The 23,723-nt window shown below is 36.5% G+C and overlaps 2 protein-coding genes across 4 annotated transcripts in view; one reads left to right on the plus strand and one right to left on the minus strand.

The window, feature by feature from the left end:
- The window catches only part of MARCHF1 (membrane associated ring-CH-type finger 1), a 114,986-nt gene extending 103,865 nt beyond the window's left edge, over window positions 1-11,121 (plus strand). Inside the window, exons 5-6 of one of the 2 annotated variants that reach the window (XM_088132689.1) lie at window positions 5,010-5,157; window positions 10,043-11,121. In XM_088132689.1, the coding sequence (XP_087988815.1) occupies window positions 5,010-5,157; window positions 10,043-10,341 (447 nt within the window). In that variant the 3' untranslated portion in view covers window positions 10,342-11,121. The remainder of the gene's footprint in view (window positions 1-5,009; window positions 5,158-10,042) is intronic. The other variant, XM_088132680.1, reaches the window with a different exon arrangement.
- TMA16 (translation machinery associated 16 homolog) overlaps window positions 11,121-23,723 on the minus strand; it is a 120,119-nt gene continuing 107,516 nt past the window's right edge. For both annotated transcript variants that reach the window (XM_088132700.1, XM_007425742.4), the window contains 4 exons: window positions 20,711-20,795; window positions 19,746-19,894; window positions 16,065-16,107; window positions 11,121-14,706 (listed from right to left, as the gene is read on the minus strand). In XM_088132700.1, the coding sequence (XP_087988826.1) occupies window positions 14,568-14,706; window positions 16,065-16,107; window positions 19,746-19,894; window positions 20,711-20,795 (416 nt within the window). In that variant the 3' untranslated portion in view covers window positions 11,121-14,567. The remainder of the gene's footprint in view (window positions 14,707-16,064; window positions 16,108-19,745; window positions 19,895-20,710; window positions 20,796-23,723) is intronic.

Below are 23,723 nucleotides of genomic sequence, written 5' to 3' on the forward strand. Positions count from 1 at the left end.
CATACAGGGCCTTTTAGGTAATAATCAGCCCTTGCTGGATCTGGAAATCTACCAGCCACCAGTAGCATCCCATAACACAGGGGTTGTTCTGCTAAACCAGTTAGAACTTCTCAGCAAGTAGGGAGCTGCATTATATGCCAGCTGCAGCTTCCAGGTTATTTTCAGGGGCAGCCCCATATGAAGAAAATTGCAGTTGTCTAACTAGAATATGACAAGGCCATGTGTCACTTCAGCACTTCCTGATCCAGACAAGGAGCAACTAGTAATTGCCATAGCAGCTGCTGCTGGCCAAAGGCTTTCTTGGCCACAACTTTAATCTATTCTAGCAAGAATCCAGGAGAACCCCCAATAGTGCATTTTTTCCCTTTTTTGACTTTAAACCCAAATTAGGGGATGTCTTCTTCTTTATGCAGTAGCAGTTCTCTTGATGCAACACCTAGGGGCATGTGTGTGCTGCTTCATGCTGAGATGTTTGATGTGGCTCACACAGATGAGGTAAGTTCACATAGGTGAACTATATGGTCAACTGTTGGCTGTTTGGGCAGTCTTAACTATGTCTTCATGGTCACAGATTATAGACCCAACATGCAAAGGGCAAACCATGTGTTTGTTAGCATTAGTTGCATCACTCACAAACTACATCTGACTGTGTGGGATGATCTTGGTCTGAAGGGGGCAAGGTATACTGGTACTGATGATACAGGCATGAGCTTACAAGAACCTTGTCACCTTTAAAGCCCTTCATGGCACAGGACCAGGTTATCTGAGGAACCGCCTCGCCCCGGTCATTTCAGCCCGCCCCACTTGGTCCAGCAGAAGGGGCAGGTTGCAGACCCCACCAGTCAAGGAATTTCGATTGGTGGGGTCTAGGCAGAGAGCCTTTTCTGCTGCAGCGCCCGCCCTATGGAACATCCTGCCTCCTGAGATCCAGTGTGTCCCCTCCCTCATGGCCTTCAGGAAAGGGATAAAATCCTGGCTCTGCCAGAAGGCCTGGGGGCCAGAGGGGGGCCCGCACCTGTGGAGATGGCTGGTGGGGTGATGGGTTTGTCCCCCCCCCCAGCATCTTGCAGGTTTTTAGGGTTAAAAATTATAGGAGGTTTTAGGGCATTTTTAATATATGTTTTTTAATTATTTATAGATTTTATCCATGGTTGGAGGAACTTGTGTTTTTTCTTTTTTATTATTGTGAGCCGCCCAGAGTCACCTGTTGGGGGAGATGGGCGGCATACAAGTTTGATAATAAATAAAATAAAAATAAAACTCAAAGCAGCAGTGGCAGAGAAACAAGGCAAACTGATGTCCACTGGGTCAGGAAGAATCAGAAGCAATTGAACAATTGAAGCACACAAATTCCTTAAGCATCTTAACATGCAGTTTATTTGATCCAGAAAACTTCAAGATTTAATATCTTGTCTGATGCAATATATTGGTATGCATGTTAAACTGACACAATATATTGATATATTAAACTTATTTGATATATTACTAGATAGTGTCATGACCGACTCCTTATGAATCTTGAACTGAAAACTTAACTAGTGAAGGCTTGTTCACAGCTCTTCCTTTGCCTATACAACTGTCTAAGAAACTATATACAAGATATTAGACCCTTCCCTGCACTTGCACAGATCAGTCCTGTTGCCTTTCGCTTACAGCTTCCAACAATGAAAATACACCTAGTTTTTCACTGCTGCTTCTTTTAATTAATTAATTAATTAATTAATTAATTAATTAAACCAATTTATATAGCCACCTATTCCACCATAAGCAACTCTGGGCAGCATACAACAAAGCTAAAAACAATCAATAAATACATTAAAAATATAAAAATCAAAATAGAACAAAGAATAAAAGGATGTTAAAAATAAGGGAGCCACTTCACTCATTCCCCCATCCCTTGGGGTCCCCAGGCCTGCTGGCATAACCAGGTCTTGAGGAACCTCTGGAAGCTCAACAATGGTGAGGCCAACCTCACCTTGGGCGGGGGGGGGGGGGGAGGGAAGATTCCACAGTGCAGGTGCCACAGCAGAAAAGGCCCAACACTTAGGTCCTGCCAAGTGTAGCTCCCCAGGTGACAGAATCCATAGCATGCCTTCTCTGCTGGATCTGTTAGGATGGGCAGACGAAATCAGGAGAGTCCTAGAATGCCTCTTACATGCCACTATTTCTCTGCCCTAGCTACCTTACGGAAGATGGAGATGGAGGATTTGAGGTGGAAGATAACTTGAATTCCTTGTGCAGGAGAGGCAGATTGGAATATGCCATTCACTGGAACATCCAATTCACACAAATGGATCCTGGGAAGCATTGGTGTATATTTATTCACCCCATTATCTATGGCAGTTCTATCTGCAGTACTTGCAGTAGTGCAAGTCCCCTGACTAGTCTTACATTCCAGCTTCAGCACCTATGGACTCTTTGGATTCTAAGAAGGAGAGTGCTTGGTTTGGGAAAAAGAGGGATGATTTCACTATGACTGACTTAGGATTGGAACCCCTCCCCTGTCCAAAGCTCTGGCAGAAAGCCCTGGACAAAGGAGCTTGATTGATGAAGATGTAACAGTTATATAAATACAGTACACCTGTTGTCTGCCAAATGTTCTCATAATGTTTGCCTTGAACCCACCCCCACCCCTGCATACTCTTAGCAGAGGTGGTTCTAGACTGGGAAGAGTTACTGACAATGAGATACCTAAAGTGGAAGTCTCTCCACTTGTTAGAAGTCCCCCACTCCACCTGCTGTCAACTACCCAGAGTACATGAACATTCCTCTACCCCATTTCTGAAGAGGAGCAGGTTAAGGGTAAGACTTGACACAGCAGTGGAGGAATAGTCATAGGCCCTTCCCATTCCTCATACCCATAGGGAGAGGGAGAAGTTTCTGGCACTTCCAGGGTCAATGGATTTGGAAAAGAGGCAGCATAGAGGGAAGTACTGTGAGAAGTAGAATGGACAAAGTCAGAAGTAGAGAGTGTGGGACCAAATAGACATGTTACAATAGCAATTCATATAAGATATCTGCATTTCCACAGAGGAACAACTGGATCTCAGATGCCTAGGAGGTCTTACAAAAATATGTAAGAGCTGAACCTTGGGACTGATATCTTGAATCTTGTAACTTTGCTGATTTTCTGGTTTTAATTATAGTATTTCTAGTATACATAATAAAAAGAATTTATCATGAACTGTACTCTTGAATCTCTGCCTGCAAGCCTTGTAGTCTGAGTGCTGATCTTGCTAAAGCCTGACAGTGTGGAAACCTGAAAAATGAAATGGCTGTTTTAATGAATAGCAAAGAGGTACTGTGCTTGTGTAGTCAAAATAATTTCTTCTATTACCATTTTTAACTATACACTGTCATAAGAGATTTAACATTTTGCATAAAATATACAATAGAATGTCATAGTACAATATTTTTAAAAGAAAAAGCCATTTTAAGTAGGCTTACAAGTTGACAGAACCTAGCCTAACACTGTGAGGATTATGCCAGATCAGATCAGATTAGTGCATGGATGACAGGCCTCCAGAAAACTGCAGGGCTACCATTTAAATTGGGAAGTTAAAAAAGTTAAAAAAAGAAAACTTCCTGGAAGAATGCAGTGGCATGTCATTTCCATATTGTGCAAAGAAACTTGTCCATAAAACTACCAAAGTCAAGCTTGACTTAGAGGAGATCACTAATTTAAGATTAGTGGCTCTTGCTCCTTATTTGCCATTCTTATCTACAAGATGTTTTTATTTCTGTCATGTTCTTACTGCGTGAAATGATTTTAGAACTAAGCTAAATATTGCTTGAGATCTCATATTGTAGATGCGATATTCAGTATCACAAATTACAGGCAGATGGCAGTGTGGCACTACACTCTTTAACCCCAGAACTATTTTTATAAGATACAAAACTAATATTTCAAATTATAAACTTTTTAACAGCAGGATTTTTAAAGCCTGTTTATTAAATAGGAAAACATAATTAAGGAGAAAACAATTATTTTTATTTATAGAAGAAAGAGATTTTATCTAAATATTGTTGTTAATTATTGGATAAATACCTATTATATGAAGCTAAGGACAGAATTAAGCTTTAATTACATGAGTGACCCTGGTGTGCTTTTTAATTTAATGAAATAGCATGCTAAATTGCTTATAACCATGACAGAAATTAAAAAGTGGTCTTTCTCTTACTCACCTTTGCTACTGAAAATGGAAGAGGAGGAGAAATAGACAATTTCATGATTTACATCTGGTTTTGAGCAAAATAATACTTCACTTTCGGATGGTTGTATACAATGCTACTCAGGAATTCAAATGATCCAATTACATTTTCTTGGGTAGATTTTTATCCTACCAATGTCAGTTTGCAATATTTTCTGCACATATTAGTAGTTCTGTAAAACATATCTGGGAGTACTTTAGGCTACCGGGATCTTCTTTATTTGAAGTCCAAGAATCGCCAAGGAGGAAACTGCCACAGTAATATATATCCTTAGAAATCAAGAATTATGTGCTTAGAACTGGAGGGGAAGAGGGGAATCCTCCCACAAAAAATCTAACCCTGGTTATGCAATTGTTATCTAGGCAATATAACTTATGATAAAGTATAGATTGTGAAAATGCAAATTAGCAATAAACATCATTGTATTCCAATACCTCTTGAGGGCACCATACTGGACTGCTCTGAACTCAAATGCCATGTTCTAAAAGAGAAATTTCCAAGTTCACCTGCAGGAATGTATACATCAATGAAAATGTATTCCTTTTTTTTTAATTCCCACAGTAAGAAATGTTGTATTACTATAACACTTTACAAATAGAAATCAGCAGGTTTATTCAATATTATTGTATATCACAGAAATTCTGGATGATGTGTTTTGGAAAGGAATGCCTATTCCATTCTGTACTAGGAATTAAAGATTTCCAAGTTATTTGCTTTGCTACTCATTGCAGCAAAAGATGTAATGATATGAGCTATTTTCTTTGAAGTCTTGTAAACCGATTTTTTTCACTTTGCAGTGGGAGAAACTGCAGATGACAACAAGTGAAAGAAGAAAAATAGTCTGCTCAGTCACATTCCACATTATTGCTATTACCTGTGTAGTTTGGTCACTGTATGTGCTGATAGATCGGACTGCTGAGGAAATTAAGCAAGGCAACGACAATGGTGAGTATATTTATCATTTTCTACTTTGACATAGTGCTACTGTCAGAATCAGCAGAAATATATTTAACTACTACTAAGTGCAAAGACTCAAAACACAACATTGGGTTTTACTTGCATATTCTTTCTATAAAGATTGATTACCTAGCAATATTCAGTTCTTTTGAGACATCAGAGCAACATAATGTTTATGTTCATATGAATATTCCTCATTCCCTTATCCCATGATCTCCTCCTTTCACAGAATCCAACACTTTAAGAATCCCCCTTATATTTTCATGAAACCAAGTCTGTGCCTATTAAAGTAAAAACAACAAGTTTCAGACAGGTAGTCAATGGTTATGATTTCCTGTGGATGGGATTTCCAGGGAACTAGCTGGAGAACTCTAGGAATAGAAAGCATTATGATAAGTTTCCTTCGAGTTGATCACATCTCCTGGTCGTTTCATGTCTGTAAACGTTTCCTGGCAGGAGTATGGAAGCAATTTGCCATTGCCTTCTTCCAGGATTGTTTTTTCCCAAGCCCTACAATTCCCTGGTGGCTTCTCATCCAAGGACTAACCAGGCCGACCCCTGCTTCACTTCCAAGTCCATACAAAGTTGGACAAGTTCTGCCATCAGCTGAGTTCAAGGATGGAAAGTTGCAAGATAAATCAAATATGTATAATAAATAAATGATCCTATATAGCTCCCAACCACAGCTGGAGAAACAGAATCATGAAAAGTAAATAATATTATCCTGTGTAATTCATGCAAACACTGAATCCACTGTATGCAGAAAGCACTCTGACTTTAAGTGCACTTTATATACTGTAGCTAGTGCAAGAATCAAACATTGTTACTCTACACTCAATCCTTGCCACAGGAAAATATAGCTACTACAGAAAACACTCTCAAGACTGACTGCTAAGGATATTCAGTACATGTGCCTGCCATTATTTGCTTCATGATACATAAAACAATCCTAGAAATATAAATCTAATCATTGAGAATTATACAACTTAACTAGATCACCTTGCTTCTATCAATTCGTTTTCCATAGATTAAAGCATTGTGTGAACACAGCTTATTTGGTCAGTTTAGTGTGTTGTGCAAAGCCAGAAAATAGTTAATTTAATAATCTTAAATCTAGCTGCTATGTTCAAGTGTACATATTCCTATGTATATAGCTGGAGACTTAAAATGCTTTAAATTATTCTGAAATACATTACTTTCTTTTTTTCTTTCTGTTTTCCATTATATTCTTATTTTTATATTTTTCAGTAATAAAACCAAGTATATGATCCTCATTTTAAAAAGTGTAAATTTTCTCCTTTAATGAACCATATGCCAAATAAATGGTGTGTGGCATCTTTGAAAATGTCAGGAAAAAAAACAACAACTTCAATTTTAGAATAACAATGACAATTCAAAGTGTGCAAGCAAATCTGAGTTCAAAATAATATTCTTGCATATGTGTTTGGAAACTTCTCTAGATTCTAAGCGTCTATTAAAAAGTTCTAATGCAAAATAATTTATAGATATATAATGAACCAACACTTTCTACCACCACTAGAAACAGTATTTATTTGTTTTACTGCTTCAGAAGTAGATACTTGTACATTTCAATTGACCTGATAAGATGCAGTTCTCTTCTCCTTCCTCTTGATCCATTCATTTATTTGTTTTGAAACTCAGTCAACTCTCATTCTATCTGTACAATCAAATAATCTCAACCCATTTCTTTTGCACCATTCACTCACTTTGTATTCAATCTACATTCATTCTTGATGCTTTTTTATTACACTTAAGTCATCCATTCCTGCTATATCCATCTTCCAATGTTTTTGTCTTTCCGGCTCTCACTTCCTTATGACAAAGTAGGCAGAAGCTTATACAATCCATTTTCACTTTTGACAAACATTCATTCCATGTAACAGACCATATATTACTTACTACTTTTCTACTAGTATTTGCTTAAAATTTCTCATCTTTAGTAAACGTTCTACCAAGGTACATAAATGATTTAAAAAACCCGAGACCAGGTAATGTATGAGAATGTATGTACAATCATTCGTTCAATTTTTCTTGTCAGCCAAGATTTGTTTTTTAAATTATTATTATTGTTATTATTATTATTATTATTATTATTATTAATTTATATGCCGCCAATCTCCCCAAGAGGGTGACTGGGTGCTTACAATTAAAGATTACCTTGGTCTTTCAGACATTAATATCAGATTCATATTCCTTGTTGGATCATACAATATGACATTCATTGCAACTAATTCAGGTTCTCAGCCTACAACATAGCATCATAGGAATATAAAAGTACAGAGAAATTCACTAAAGCATTCCTTATACATTAATCCATAAAAATAGTAAACAATCAAAAGAACATCACACAATCTTGCTTACTCTTTTCAGTCTTGAACCATACTAAGCATAACATTTATTCTCCAGCATGTTTGCTTCCATCATATAGCAGTTTTTCTGCATTTAGGAATCAACTACCATTCCATAGGCATGTAAAACGTTGTATAATTTAAGCCTATTCATTTTATTGCATGTATTTCCTAAATCGACAAATGAACAATAAACTTTCTCTCACATTCAGACATTTTTCAGTGACTGCTGAAAAGCAGACATCGGCACATGTGGAGCCCAGCATAAAGCTGCACTGCACTTCCCAAAAGTTGTTCCTCATCACCTCTTGCACCATTTGAAACAGAATTCTGCCAAAGTCCTTGCCAGGCACACTTAAGAAATTAAGGGCATTCATTCAAGCCAGGTTTTCCTTTTTATAGGTACATATGCAGTTGTCACAGGGAGAGCCAGGCTAGAAACCGGGAGACTATGAATTCTAGTCCCGCCTTAGGCATGAAAGCTGGCTGGGTGACTTTGGGCCAGGCACTCTCGGTCAGCCTGCAATATCAGACGTGGGTGATAACCCAGTCGGTCAATTCCTGTTGCAACCAATGGATCGGCATTCAGTTGATCTGAAAAAAATGGACTCTGCATCTGTGGGAAAAATGCTAGGAAGGAAAAAAAAGTGCAATTGTCACAGGCATTAAACAAGCCTCAGAGGCACTCCATAAGCAGACCATTTTAACAGTTCTCCACTGACAGTCTACTTCTGCAGACTTACTATTGTTCCACATTTTCAGCACCTCTCATCTCCCTCATATTCTTCACCAATTATCTCATTATTTCATCAGAAGCAATCAAATTAATGATGCTTTTAGGTTTAGATCATTTCTGTGTGTGTGGATGGATGGATGGATAGATTTTTTTGCTTAAACCATGTATTCAAAATGAATAACACATTTTTCTAAGCAGATTTCACTAAACAAACACCATTCTTATTCATTCCTGGATCTCTGAATGGCCTAAGGTTTATTTTTTCTGTATTCTCTCATCATGTTCATGTCACCTAACAAAATAATATATAATGTTGTATACCATGCATATTAAAGGAGCTACATATCCACTAATTTCTCCTTTAATATGCATTCACAACTATCCAGATACTAATTCATATTTTCTGTCATATATTTTATCCTTTTGTCCATAATGCATTTATCCATCCTTTTTCCTTGGATATGTTTGGTGTCTGTGAAGCTATGTTTTCCTTTCCTTTCATTTGTTAATTCATTTTCTTTATCATTTACTCCTCTTATATTCCAAATTATAATTTTTCATATGCAGTGGCTGTCACCTAATAGGTCCACAGATACTGATTTCCTCCACCTTGGCTTTGGTCAGTCAAGAGTCTTGCTCTCTTACCACTTTTCAGTGCCGCAGGGAAAGCATAAAGTCAATTTTTTAGTTGCATCTATGCCATATGTAGCACTTCCTAATGGCAAGGAGAATACTGGTCAGTTTCACACAATTTAGCCACAGGCACAATCAAAGCCCAGTATTGCCCCAAGCATGTTCAAGCTATTCTATGGAAAATAAGATCTTTGACTCAGAGGTTGTCTTGCAAAGCAACATACTGTTGCCCTCAGCTCACCAACTAGGAGCAATATGCTGTGAACATACTGACATATAGTCAGGATACACATTGTCTCTATACATATCAAGGCTTTTAATCTCTTCTGCCTCAAACAGCAAAACTTTTCCTTGTTTAAGCAAAATATGCTGTAGAACTTAATTTTACACTCAATTGCTAACTACAGGTAGTCCTCGGTTAATGACCATTTGTTCAGTGACTGTCTGAAGTTACGACAGTGCTGAATGAATGGTAGTTACAACAGATCCTCAAAGTTATGGCAATTGCAGTGCCCCTGTGGTCACATGATCAAAATTTGGGTGCTTGGCAACCCACTCGCATCTGTGACTGCAGGGTGCGCTTCAATTCCTCCCACCTGCCTATCTTCCCCCACCTCTGCCCTTTTGACTGCCCTGCACTCCATTGCTGGCACCTACCCCTGCCACCCCCGCCACCCCCGCCTGACCTTTGCCATTTTCTTCCTCCCACTGTGATGAGGCGTGCCTGGCCAAGGCAGCTGTTGGCCCTTCCTGAGGCCTTTGCAAGGCCTTGGGGAGGCCTGGCACAGCATTGCAGAGGCCTCATGCAGAGAGTGAGGCAGGGAAAAAGTGTGAGGTCCTCAGCTAACAACTACAGCTGGGACTACAGAACTGCCATCACTAAGTAGTACAGTCACATGTTTCACCTAATGATGGCTTCACTTAGCAGTGAAAATTCCCATCCCAGTTAGGGTTGTTAAGTGAGGACTACCTGTAAGAGAGAACTTGTGTTGGTAGTAGCAAGCCTGTTTCTAAACCACCCAGCAAGTAGATAGTTGATAATGTAGTTAATATTGAAGAAAGCAATAAAAATAGTCCTGATTAATTTAACATTAATCTAATTCTCTCTTTCTCTCTCTCTCTCTCTAATGGAAAGGAGTCCTAGAATGGCCATTTTGGACAAAATTGGTTGTGGTGGCCATTGGGTTCACTGGAGGCCTTGTCTTCATGTATGTGCAATGTAAAGTCTACATTCAGTTATGGCGAAGGCTGAAGGCTTATAATCGAGTTATATTTGTTCAAAACTGTCCGGATACTGCCAAAAAACTAGAGGAGAAAAATTCTTCCACCATTCAGAACACTGAAATTAAAGACACTGTTGTGGTTCCAGTACCACAGACAGACACAAACACTCAGCAGACAGAAGAAACTGTTTCTGATGTCATGCCAGTTTGATGGAAGTAGCATTCCTTTGGGGAACAAAGTAAAATGTTTCTGTTAGCAGCAAGAAAAAATCCAAATCCACAGAGTGTATTGGAAAAAAGAACAAAGAAGAAAATAGCAAGGAAAATTGATAAGGAGCTGCAAATTACCTCTGAAATGTAACTTAGAAATGTTTTTTCACCTTTCTTGCTACGTACAGTTAAAAGTGGAAGTGAAGAAGATACAGAAGCAAAAACTTCTTACAGGCAAATAGACATGCCAACACCACTACTGATGGCTTAAAAGAACTGCGCAATGCAGAACTTCTACTGGTGTTCTGTTTACAAGGAAAAAACCTTTATGTGTATTTGCTACTATGGTCTTTTTGCTAATTATTGTAAACTTGGGGGGGGGGTATCAAAGCAAATTTTTAAGGTTCTTATAAAGGTATGCATCGAAGCACAAATTATCTGTTTGATAATATCATATTTAATGCTAAGGTGGTTACCCTATAACATTTATGTAGAAACAACCACACTGTTATGAAGTAATAATGGATTTTGAGTATTTGTAAACTAGAACATTAGAAATATTTTTCTTGGTCAACAATAGACAGAGAAATAATTGACTACAAATTCCCTGGCAAATTGTAACATTCATCTGGAACAGCAATTTGATTTGTGATTATTCTAATACAGTAGAATATTAAAATTGACAGAATTTCCCTACCATCTGTAAGATTATTCTGCTAAAGGATAAGTTATGAAATCAAAGTATTAAGAGACCACAGTACTTTTCTTTGCAAAAGAAGTCTGCAACCCAGTGTTTTGTTTTAAAAGATAAGGATAGCCTTGAAACAGTGTGGACAGCATTCACATGACTTCAATGTTAACTTAATTGACAATTGTATATGCAGTATCTTCTATACAAGAGAAAATTTAACAATTAAGGATTCAATAGTTCATATGATACTATTGTTATTTTAATATATTAATATAAAATATGAGGTATGATTAAATAAGATGCTTAAATTCATATCAGTATAAGGGTGCATCCTGCAGGGAACCTAAAGAAGAATTTGGCATCCCATTTCAGAAGTATTTACCCAGGAGGCTTAAAAAAAGTAAGATATTTACAGAAAAATAAGTATCTTATTTATACCACTGTTATGCTTGTTGATTGTATTGTGAGTTGTGCCCAAGTAATGTGAGTTATACAAGAAAATAGTAATAAGGGAAGCTTATTATGAATAATTGCAATTGGTTATTTCTAAAAAGGATTATAATTCATGCTGCAGATTTTAAAGAAAAGTAAACTGTTTTTCCTGAAAGTCTGAGCTGATGTTATGTCTTTGGTCCTCTGAGAAACTGCAACAGCAGTTAACTTCATTAATGTAAAAGGGCATTTTCTCACTGATGTCAGTAAATAGGAACTTCAGTTATAATACCAGAATTCTAGCTTGGCTGAAAACATATTAACCATCAGGTTAATATTATACATTATGATATATACGACAAGAATTTTAAGGCCGGGAAGCTTTCTGAAATGAAAATTGGGTAACTAACCTGTAAACTAAGTCTTTCAGTGGGGGGGGGGGGGGGGATGCCATTATATGACCATCACATAATTTAATACAGAGAACAGGACAGATGCAAAAGAAGTTAGGTCACAATCTGAAATCAAATTCAAACTGAGTGGTCTGCATTTTTTTTCTAAGTGACATAGACCAGGATATAGTTTAGTTATAGTTTGGAGTGGTAAGTTGTGTTCCTTCTCCAACTATAAATATTTATGATATTACTATGCTTTGCATAGATGATCACTAGGGCATTAAGAGCTGCAAACTGAATTTATATGCAACAAAAGGCACTTTCGGAATAGCACTGCAACGTTAATTTCTTATCATTCCACTAATGTTTCTGTCAATTCAGGCAGTTAGTTGCCCAACTGTACGTTTTACAGAGACCACATACAGGATTATCATGCAAGTGGCAAAAGGTAAATGACTGGTTATTCATATATCTCAGCGCCAGTAAAATACTGGATTCATAGAAATGTTTGGCATGATTATATAGCATGATGCACTGGGGAGAAAAGTTCTACATCATTCCCATCCCAAGATTTAGAAAAAACTTATAAAATAACTGTGCCGGCCACAGTTTCAAAACCAAGACTGATTTTGGCTTCATTCCATAGAACTGAAAAGGGAATTATTCATGCTGTTTCTAAAACTTGATGCTTATAGAAACAGGTATGAAGGAACAACTATCAGTTGTATATATATATTTTAAAAAATGCTATTTGTCCCACATAGATTGCAATATGCCATCTGTCTTTTTTGAGTACCAGTAAAGAAAAACTACGTGAAAGATACCAGACGAAAATGTGGAACATATTGTCCACAAGAAAAAAAGCAAATTTTTAAATGCCAACATTTTTTTTCAACAGTTCTCTAAGTGGCTGTTAGGGATATTCCACTCCAGATTATCCTGCTGGCCATATAAGCATATCTAAATAACCTATTGGTGTAATTGCTACAGGTTAGAAACCAAACAATAGCACAGGTCAATATTGCATTGTTGCATAGATCCCTATTCATCTGAAAATTATGTCAATTTCTGAAAACTGCACTGCAGTCTATGATGCAAATATTTTATTATGTATAATCACTGGACCTGCAAGTTTGTTACTTGTTTTACCCGGTTCTCTTTGGCAAGAGCTTTTGTGGGTGATTTGTGTATTAAAAAGGTTCTTGGTTGAGAAAAAAACTAATTGTTGTGGAACAAATTTGTATTTGTAATAAACAGATGACTCTGAAATAGCTATAAATTATTTCTTTTTTAAATAAATAGAAACTAATAATGTATTTATATTTCCAGTGTGAAGTTACAAACTTGAGGAGGATATCATTGCCTTATCCTGTGCACTGAGGTTTTGCACTGAATTTTATGGTGTATTTGAAATGAAAGCTCAGCCTCAATGCCGCAGATGACATTTGATTAGTGGAGAAAAAGCCTGGTTAAAACCAAATGTAACCTCAGTCCTTTTCCTGAGCAACAGTTTAACTCAAGAGACTAGAAGAAGAAGAAAAAAACAAAATCAAGTTTTCACTCTCTTTCCTCCATTCTTCAGGAATATAGTTTAATGTTAGTTTACTAACCAGAATTTGTGCTTCAAGATCTGATTTATAAATCAATATTAATGATGACCCATTTTGGACTTAACAAGGAACTTTGTTTTAAAAAAAGATCAATATACAAGCATGAAAGCCCATTAGTAAGTTCACTGAAGCCAAACTTTTGAAGTCAAGCTGTGTTTGCTTGTCTAAAAATGAGTAATAGTTTCAGTTATCAAGATATTACAAATTATTACACAGAATATTCTACAACTAAAGAACACAAAGGCCAAAGCCAAGACAGAAGTAAGCTTAAATATACTGGTTAGTACACTTTGTTCAGTATTGTTTTACAGCCCATATTTTATTCTTTCCAATCCAACAGAATGTTGGAAATAAATTAGATACTGGGGCTCACAACTCTGTGTATCTATGTATTGTTAGCAGGATAGCTTTTTGTAAAAAGGACAGAACTAAATTCGGTGTGTTGAGAGAATGTGACAAAAGGTTCCCACCCATCATGCTTTTTTACTGTTTGAAGGAGTTCAAGGGGGAAAAAGGTACCTCAAGCTTTATTTTGCCCCTTAATAGTATCTGCCCCAAAATTAGACCACATTTATGAACCCAAACCACTCAAGTGATGTTATGAGCTATACTCTCAACCTGCACCTTCAGGAAGGAATGATGCCAAAATGCACTGTTAAAGATGTTGTCACCCTTGCGGTATGAAAAGGTGCATTTATGTTTACTCTTAAAAATACTTTGCTCCAGCAATTTTAACGACAATCAGACCAGTACTTCCTCTTGAAGAACAACAACTGGGGAAAGATAGTAGGTAAGGTGGAAGGTATTTGACTTTTTCTTCCTGCATTGTAAATCTGTTTGTTGCTTTGCTACATTATATGAATTTAGACTAATCAGAATTTGGCTCAATCAATATAATATCAAGCATTTTTATGAACTTTACATACATTGCACTGTTTTTTCAAAAGACATTGCTATGTCATAAACTCCAGTACAAACTGAAAGACACAGCAGTCAGAATAGCATGTTTGACTGAAAGGAAGGTTTCTTGCTTCTTGCTGCCACAGACAGTTAAAACACTGGCTTGCCAATTTGTTTCAAATACCCTGGCAATTTCTCCTTAGTCTCCATCCTGTGCTGCAGACAATTCATTTCCAGCTTCAACACTTGCCTTCTCCATTCTACTACTAAAGACATCTTTATTGGATAACTTTCTCATTTTAATATTTGGTAGCTTCTTCAGGTCACCATCCCAGTCTCTGACAGAAATGGGAGAAAAATGACAAACATTAGGTGATGGAAAGTATAATTTTTATGTTAGTAATCAAAGATTTCTCCTATTTAAAACAAAACAAAACAAAAACCTTGATTAGGAAGTTCTTTTGTGAAACTACTCCAGAATAAACCCAACTAAATAGAAGACATGCTTTCAAAAGTCATTCCCATGATGCAGGAAATACAGGAAAATTACTATGTATACTCTAAAATAGGCTTAAAATACTTAAAAAATAAAGATGTTCCCACACCAAATTAAAAAAAAAATCAGAATATTCTGGTTCCACCTTGTATGTAAAATGGTCCCACATACTTTATAAACTCACCCTACTTATTGTAGCTTGAGGAAAGTATCTCAAAGGAAAATTTGACTGCACCATCAGAAGCAATTTTGCTAATAACAACCTTCCATCCCTGTTTTGCAATTAATAAATTTCTTCCTGGATTGTCAGGTTTTGTCTTTTGAGAGAGGGAGAATCTAATGTGCATTGCTTTCTCGAAGTTCATCAGCTTCTGCAGCTGACACCTTCTGATACTGGGATGTCCCAACCCTAGAAAACTCTATGACATTATGCTAGGCAAGAACCACTGATATAACTTAATTCTTCCCACTGCATGTAATGAGATGCAGAACGGAAATGTAAGAAGCCCTCTATTTTTCACACTGATTTCAAGGAAGCCTAACTCTAACCTTAGGTGGATTTTCATCTCAATAGAATGTCTGATGTATTTTGCCTAGGAACTGAAATGAGGAAGAACAGGAATGTAAGAAGCCCACTATCCATTAACAGCCTCTCTGAATCTAATTGTGATGTTGGTTTTTTCACTGATTTCAAGGAAGCCTAACCCCCACCCTAGGTGGATTTCCATCCAAATAGGATTTCTCCATGCATTTTGCCAAGCAATTAAAATAACAACAATATAATTTTAATTTTTATAAAAATCTAACACTAATAATTAAAAATAGGAAAAAAGGCAAAGAGCTATGAAGATATAAATCCCCCAATTTGCACTTAGCATGTTTTTCTGTCACTGTAACTTCTGAATTATGGTACATCAGTTGAACATGTTAATTTTCACATTCAAATTATAAATTCACATATTTATAAAATAATATTCTTTATAACACAAGGAATTATAATACAAGGAAGTATGATGTTCAAAATTTCTTGATAATGATTATGTGAAACTGATATGATGCATGCCATTGAAAATAAACAGATTGTTCATACTGGATTACTTTGGACTAAAGGACTGTGTCCTCTTTTAAAAATTGTGCCAGAGTAATGCAGGATTTCCCCCTGCCCCAACCCATTTTGGGGATGTTTAGAAAATAACTCACCTGAAATATTGAAGATGTTTGCAGTTTACAATGTCAGGGATTTCTGTGGGAAGAAATTGAATTTAGATCAACCAATTTAAGGCATTTTAAAAGATCAGTGACTCCTAACTGTCTGATTCTGACCCAGTTTGTTTAAACTGTTTAATTTAACAATTAAAACTGATTCATCAAAATATCTTATTTCAAGTTTACTGGATACCTCAAAGAATACATTCAAAAGGATGGACATTAGATTTTCTCTGCTGGCAATGTAAAAAAAAATCTGAGGAATCATTGATTCATATGATTTGGGCCTCTGAATCACTGACATTTGGGGGGGATAATATTTTAATATATGTAAATATATTCATGGGGAATGTTTTTGGGATTAAATATGTTAATATTATGTTAAATTATGTTCCAAAACTTTGGAATTTGACTATTTTTGATGACTTATGGTCATATCAGGTCTAGGATGCTAATTATTTTGAGGATTTAGAAAAGTAGTAATATTCTTGATATTGAATTGGATTCAAGAGAAGTATGACATCTGTTTTAGAAAAAGCAATTTTATTTATTAATCAAAAAACAACTCAGTATATTTTTCTGTGGCACAAATCTTACAATATTTTGTAATGTTAGAGAATCATTGTTTTTTATTTTTCCACCCTAATGTAGATTTAGAAATCTATTTGAGATTTGATTAACATGTGACATACAGTATATAGACAGTTTCTCCTTTTCTGTTTGCTTGTTTGGTTTGGTTTTTGTAGTTTTTTCATATATTTCTTTCCTGTTTGTATTTTTTCTATTGTTTTCTGTAAAACTTGTTAAAATAAAATATTTAAATTTTAAAAAGTGCAAGAGGCAGATCTGGATATACTGGTAGATAACCTGGTAACAGTCAACAATTAACAAGAAAAGATCACTCCTAATTTTAATAATGGTAGTAACAACATTTTGCTGCCCTAAGTTGTTCAAATGAAGAAAGCTTAAGCTAAAAAGGAACAGGTTATTATGCAGAAAGGCTAATATTTGTTCTCTTCCAGTATTTAGAACAAATTTCTGTTTCAGAACTGTTTAATTCCAGGCATTACACCGTACTCCAGTTGATGGATGCTGTGGTTGGATTACAAAACTAAATTACATCCCATAAATCTAAGTTTGCCCATATCTATCTTATCAAGCTTCAACCTGCAATTAAAAGACATGGGTTTGGGCTAAACATTTATTCCTGGCAAAGCAGGGTAATTTGGTTGCATTCAGAAATTTTCCATGGCTCCATAAATCAGAGTTTTTGAACTCTGAGATGAAAGAAATCAAGGATAAAAAAAAGATAAGCCATGACTGAAATTTTAAACAACACAGTTATTGTCTCCATTTTAAAAAAAATGTGAAGGGACACTGGCACACAGACAGAGAATTAGAAGACTTAGAAGCACTGAGAATTTGCATCTAAAACAGATTGGCTTCAGTCATAAGACAAATTTAACTTCACAGAAAGAAATGTTATGCCAAGTGATTATGCACCTCTTGCTCTCTCCTTCTCGCTCTCTCTGTGCGTAAGTGTGTGTGTGTATGTGTATTAGTCTATGCACATGTATTATATGAAGTATGTTCTCAAGAGAAAACAATTCTCCTATTTGCAACAAAGAAAAAAATGTTTCTTGACATTTTTTTATATGCTGCCCTATCAGAGATATTTTAATCAATTAAAACAGCTTTAATCAATTAGTCTAATATACCGCTTAAATGTTTCACCTCAAATTTTGAAAAGCACATAATTTTGCCAGATAAACTATAATTAACTGGTAAGAGAAACTAATGAATGGTGAATATTGGGAAGGAAATGGAAGGTCATACCATTGAATGGGCATTTCTTCTCATTAAAAGAAAACAGAAATACTACAAGTTTTAAAGATTATTAATTAGCCAATCTCACTTTTCATCCTAAATTGCCATCTTTAATAACATTGCCCAGCAGCAGCAAACCATTTTCCTCAAATTGGAATCAAGTTTAGAGATATGCAAACAGATGCAGCAATAATAACAAGGATTGAATGATTGGAGGTAACGTTTAATAAGGACAGAGGTGCCCAAACAAACAATATTTCTTGAATCATTTTGAAAGTTGTTGCTGAATTATATATTGCATCCTTCTGAACATTAAAAATTTAATTTTGCTGAATTTTTTGAATATGATTATTTTTCTTTAAGTCTTTCACAGTAAAAAAAAAAACAACTGAAATGGACCGGGGTAATTTGAATACAAAGTTTGTTAAATTATAGATACATAAAAGATAAATGAGTAGTCTATACATGCAGTACGTATATACACTGCTAATTTCAAGTTTTTGCCATTTCAATATTGAAGAACATTTCAAGTGATTTTTGTAGGTGTGAATTTTTCAAACTTATAGGTAGTCCTTGACTTACAACCACAATTGGGACCGGAATTTCCATTGGTAAGCAATGCGGCTGTAAAATGAGATGTCATGTAACCATATTGCTTAATAATGGCAATCCTGGCACTCTCTGTTGCAGTTGTTAAGCAAATTCTGCCAGTCGTTAGCCAAGGACCCACCCAATCCAAGCCATTTCAGGCTTGGTCCCTCCAAGCCCCGAGCCTCAATGAAGTAAGGGACTGCCTCCCCCCCCCGACTATCTCCCACCATCTCTGCCCTTTTGGCTGTTCTGCATCCTGCCTTGCAGGGCGGCAAGCAGCCCCAGAACCGTGCAGCTTTGGGGCTGCTTGCCATGCCCTAGGAAGCCTCAGCCATCCCAGCCCAGTCCCAGCCCCAGCTGCAATCACCCTTACCACCCTGCACTCCGAGACCCCTGAGCTCTGCCACCCCAGCTTACCTTCACTGTCTTCTTGTTCCCGCTGCTGCTGAGGCATACCTGCCCTGGCTCTTCCTGAGGCAGCTGCTGGCCATGTGGGGCCATCTTCCCCAGGTCTCGCGAGGAAACTGCTGTGCACAACCTTGGGAAGAAAGCCTTGTGCAGCCAGCAGCTGCCTCATGAAGGGCCAGGCTGGGCATGCTTGGTCAGCAGCGGAAGCAAAAAGACAGCAAAGGTCAGCTGGACAGCGGACCACAGGGTAGCAGGGGGCCAAAAGGGCATAGATGTGGGGAAGATAGGCAGGTAGGGAAGTTGAAGTGACCCTGTGGTTTTAAGTGTGGGAAGGCTGCCAAGCGCCCGAATTTTGATCACAAGATTGGGGGTGCTGCAATGGCCGTAACCTGAGTGACTGGTCATAAGTCCCTTCATTCAGCGCTGCAGTAACTTCAAATGGTCGCTGAACGAATGGTTAAGTTGATGACAACGAAGTTGTACAAGCTTGTAGCTGTACAAGCTATCAATCAGCTTATCAGAACAACGGCACATTGACCCTCTGTTTTTATCAAAGAATCTTCTGCATGCATCAAATTAACTACAATTTGGAAGGATTTACACAGAAGAGATTACCCAGCCCACAGCTGGTATCTGAATGTCAAGCTCAACTAAAGCCCAATAGCATACAGAGTTGTTGGAGAAAAGTATAGGAATAAAGTATGAGTAACATATGAAAAGTCAATTAACGTTTTTTTACTTCAGAAGTAGAGAGCATGTGTGACTGTTCTTTTATGCAGAGTTCTTATTTTTTGGCCACATATTAATAACAGGTTACTTTTTAGCACAGCACAATAGTAACCAACATACCTATGCCATAGCCTTCATATTGCTGTCTTTCACGTTCCATAGTCTGCTTGATTACTGTTTCCCTGGAACTGTGCTGTCTGGACTGTCTTCCTTTAATGCTGTTGTGCAGTTCGATCTGCTCCAACTCATCACGAAATCGCTGCAAATAACTAAAACACAGGAAACAGTAATTTTAGAAACATTTTTTCAAAAGTAATACTTCCCAATTATTTAGAAACAGTAAATCCTCTTGAATATTAATATTAATAATTAAGAACACATACAAAAATCCTCATATTTAAACTAACTGCCCCTAAAAATATGAAAAAATATTATGAAGGGAACAAAGAGGCAAGGCACTTCTCTGTCTTAATGTCATCAACCATCCAGATCTTTAACAGCAATCTGACAGCAAAACTATTAATAGCAAAGCTTTCTTTAGCCTGGAAAAGATTTTTTAAAAAGACTAGCAGCAGAAAATATATATTCACACAAATTAGTTTCTGTGTGTTGCAAACTAATGTTACTTTTTAATTGCAGCTCATATTTAAAATAACAGTTCATTTATTTACAAAATCCAGAAACAGGATATTTGAGAGTAAAGCTGTTTTCAACAGTTTATTTATTTATTTTTCAAATTTATATATGCTGCCCATCTCATCATACAAGTGACTCTAGGCAGTTGTTGCCTATAAACAGTACACAATAGGTATGTATTATGTATTATTCCAGAAAAACAATTAGAATAGAATTATAATTTAACTGTTTCTAATTATTTATGACAATTAATACATATTTAATGTTAAAATTACACTGCAAGAATAAATACTAAGGATGGCATATACCAACAGCTGCTCTAATGCATCACCACGGAACAGGGCATTATTTTTATTTTGTGAAGACATCCCAAGCAGGTAAAATTATAACATCAGCTCAACATTCTTGCTCCAAACACAACAGACTTTGCTCACTTGCTGTAAACTTACTTTTCTACTAGTTCAGAAGCTTCTTTTTTTGTATATTCCATTTTGTCAGGATCAAGGTGACTTTGAAACCAAAGCAATTTTTCACCTACAAAAGAAAAAACAAAAATAAAAGTTCACAGTTCATTCTGGTATTCAATATTTAAAGGAATATAACAGGAATATTAACAATCCCAGTTCATTAATGAGCCCAATACATTAAAAGTCCATCTATTTTTTTAACCACAAATCACAAATACATTTTTTAAAAAGGAGAAACCACTTAAACCATGAAAAACTCATACCACAGATGTATGAGTGAGTTTGTTTGTTTATTTATATATCAAATTTGTCACCCCCCATCTCGTTAAAAAAAGACTCTGGGCAGAAGAGGTAAAATCAATATAAAACAATCTTAAATAAGTATATGTTTACTGTAGTCACAAACCCATATGAAAGAGTATACAAACAGGTATTCATATCTACACATGCAATGAACATATCAGAACAGTAAGATATTTGTAATGTTCCGTGGTGCCCGCCTTATGGAACATTCTCCCCCCACCCCAGAAAAAGTTAGGTTAGCTCCATCCCTCTGGATGTTCCAGAAGTCCCTCAAAACCTAGTTATGTCACCAGGCCTGGGGGTCCCAGGGAACCAGAGGTATGTTTAAATGGCTCCACTACTGAGGTGGATATATACTTGCTCTCTCTCTGCCTGGGGTTTGCATTTTAATTTTAATAACTTTTAATTTTTAATGTTGGCTTTTTATATTTTTAAATGTTTGTTTTATATATGCATTGTTTTTTACTTGGTTATTGTGCGCCATTCAGAGTTACCTCTCATGAGGTGGGTGGCTATATAAATTTGATAAATAAATAAATATAAAAATATAAACAAAACCAAAAATACATTATTCAGTTTAATAATTTCCTCCCCCATCTTCAAAGTTATTATTCTCATGTTTGCATGCTTCTACTACAAATGTAATAATAATATAAAATATTAAATTATTAATCCCATAAGACAACTGTAAAGCCTAATCCCATTGGAAATTTCCTTTTTCATATGCTCATGGTTACTGTCTACAAGTTACCAACAGATTCAGTTAGGCCTTTGCTATTACTGCCAAATAAAAGGAAATATTCATTCATATTTCCAGGATACTTCACTAACACATCCCTACAGCAGTTAAAAGGAAAGAGCACATGAATCATAGTTTTTATGCAATTAAGACATCATTTTATAAAATGGGCTGACAGAAAGGAATTGAATTTCATTCTAGAAAAAACACAATAGTATTCAGGAATAGTCAGGTAATTCAAATACTTGGCATATACTTTTTTAGGAGTAATAGACAACCCAAGAGAAATGAAACAACAAGCAATGTACGTAAATAGCATAGTACAGTTATAGGTAAAAGTTTTGGCACACCCTAGTCCAATGACGTTTTCCAATGAATCTCTAAGTAAGTCAAAGCTGACACAACTTCTACATGGAACAAAATTAACACCATTTTTCTGCAAATCTGTATATATACTTAAAATTTAGGTGGATTTGTTTACGGATTTTAAAAAAAGAGTAAACATAGCAAGTACAAAAGTTTGGACAACCTTTCAGTCAGGATTTTGCCCAAATAACAGCTTCAAAGCATTTACCAGAGCCAGCGAAGAATATTTCTGTTCTTGCTTTTGAAGGATTTTTTCCTCATTCTTCCTTGAAGGACTCTTCTAGTTCAGAAATATTTTTGGGGACTCCTTGAATGCATTAAGATCTCCTCACAAAGGCCTGGGACTGTGAAGGCCATTACAAAACCCGCACCTTTTTTTTCTGTAAGCACTTTATGGTTGATTTGGAGGTATGTTTTATTTCAGTGTCTCAGCTTCAATTTCTTCACTGACTGTGGAACATTAACTTAAAAACCACAAAAAATGTTGCTGGAACTGCCAAACACTGGGCAGACCTGTAAAACAGAATCCTACTGAAAAGTTTAGCTGATACTAGAGTGGTTGTCCACAGGTCCACAGTACAGCGCTGGTTATACAATAATGGACTCCATAGGAGTATTGTCACAAGGAAATATTTTCATCACCTTGATCACAAAAATCATTGTCTAAAGTATGCAAAAGAAATCCTTGAAAAGCCTGAAACATTTTGGAACAATTTGGACTAATGAAACAAAAATTAGACTATTCTGCCACAACCACATATTTGGAAAAAAAACATGGATGAGCATTTGAGGAAAGGAATACAAAGAGGGGTGGCCCTGTTATGCTTTGGGATTGTGTGATATCACTGGCAAAGAAAATATTCTGCAGATAGAAGGAAGAAGTTAAAAATAGGTGCTCTGGATAGGTGGTTCTAAAGCCTAGGATTTGGCAAGCTGGTCTATTCTGGATAAAGTAGCATTCTTTCCAAAAAAACAAGTACAGGCAGTCCCTGCATTAAAAACGACTTCCGTACCTAAGTCTATCTTTAACTCGAATATGTGAGTTGGAACTCGTACTTATGAACAGGCTGCCCATTACTAAAAATGGCAGACAGCGTTTTTCTTCCTCAAGCCTATGAACTGCTGAAGCTGCACAATGTTTTCAAGAACTGCTGAAGCCACACATTTTTAACATACAGCCTGTCTTCAGCAGTTTTCAGCAGTTCATGAAAACAATGTGCGGCTTCAGCAGTTCTTCAGCTTGAGGAAAGAGAAACCGTCTACCATTTATAGTAATAGGTAGCCCATTCATAAGTATGAGTTGTCCATAAGTTGGACATTCTTAACCCGGGGACTGCCTGTATGTAGCTTGGAAGGCCTCCTAGACTCAAGCTGTCACAGGATGTACTAGTGCTTTCATCAGCAAGGAGAATCTATGCCCAACTAGAACCACACCAGGACTGGGTCAGCACGGCCTCAGTGATTTGATTAGTGTAATATGCTGTTTACGGGTCTACCTTTCAAGACAGACCAGAAGCTACAGTTCATACGGGCATGTTCAGTTGGACCACATTACACTAGCCATTAAAGCACTAGAATTGCTGTCTG

Source organism: Python bivittatus, unplaced genomic scaffold (assembly GCF_059951505.1).
Source record: "Python bivittatus isolate LINGU-HERP-01145 unplaced genomic scaffold, Pbiv_v1 ctg000070_np1212, whole genome shotgun sequence".
In the NCBI taxonomy this organism is placed as follows: domain Eukaryota; kingdom Metazoa; phylum Chordata; class Lepidosauria; order Squamata; family Pythonidae; genus Python; species Python bivittatus.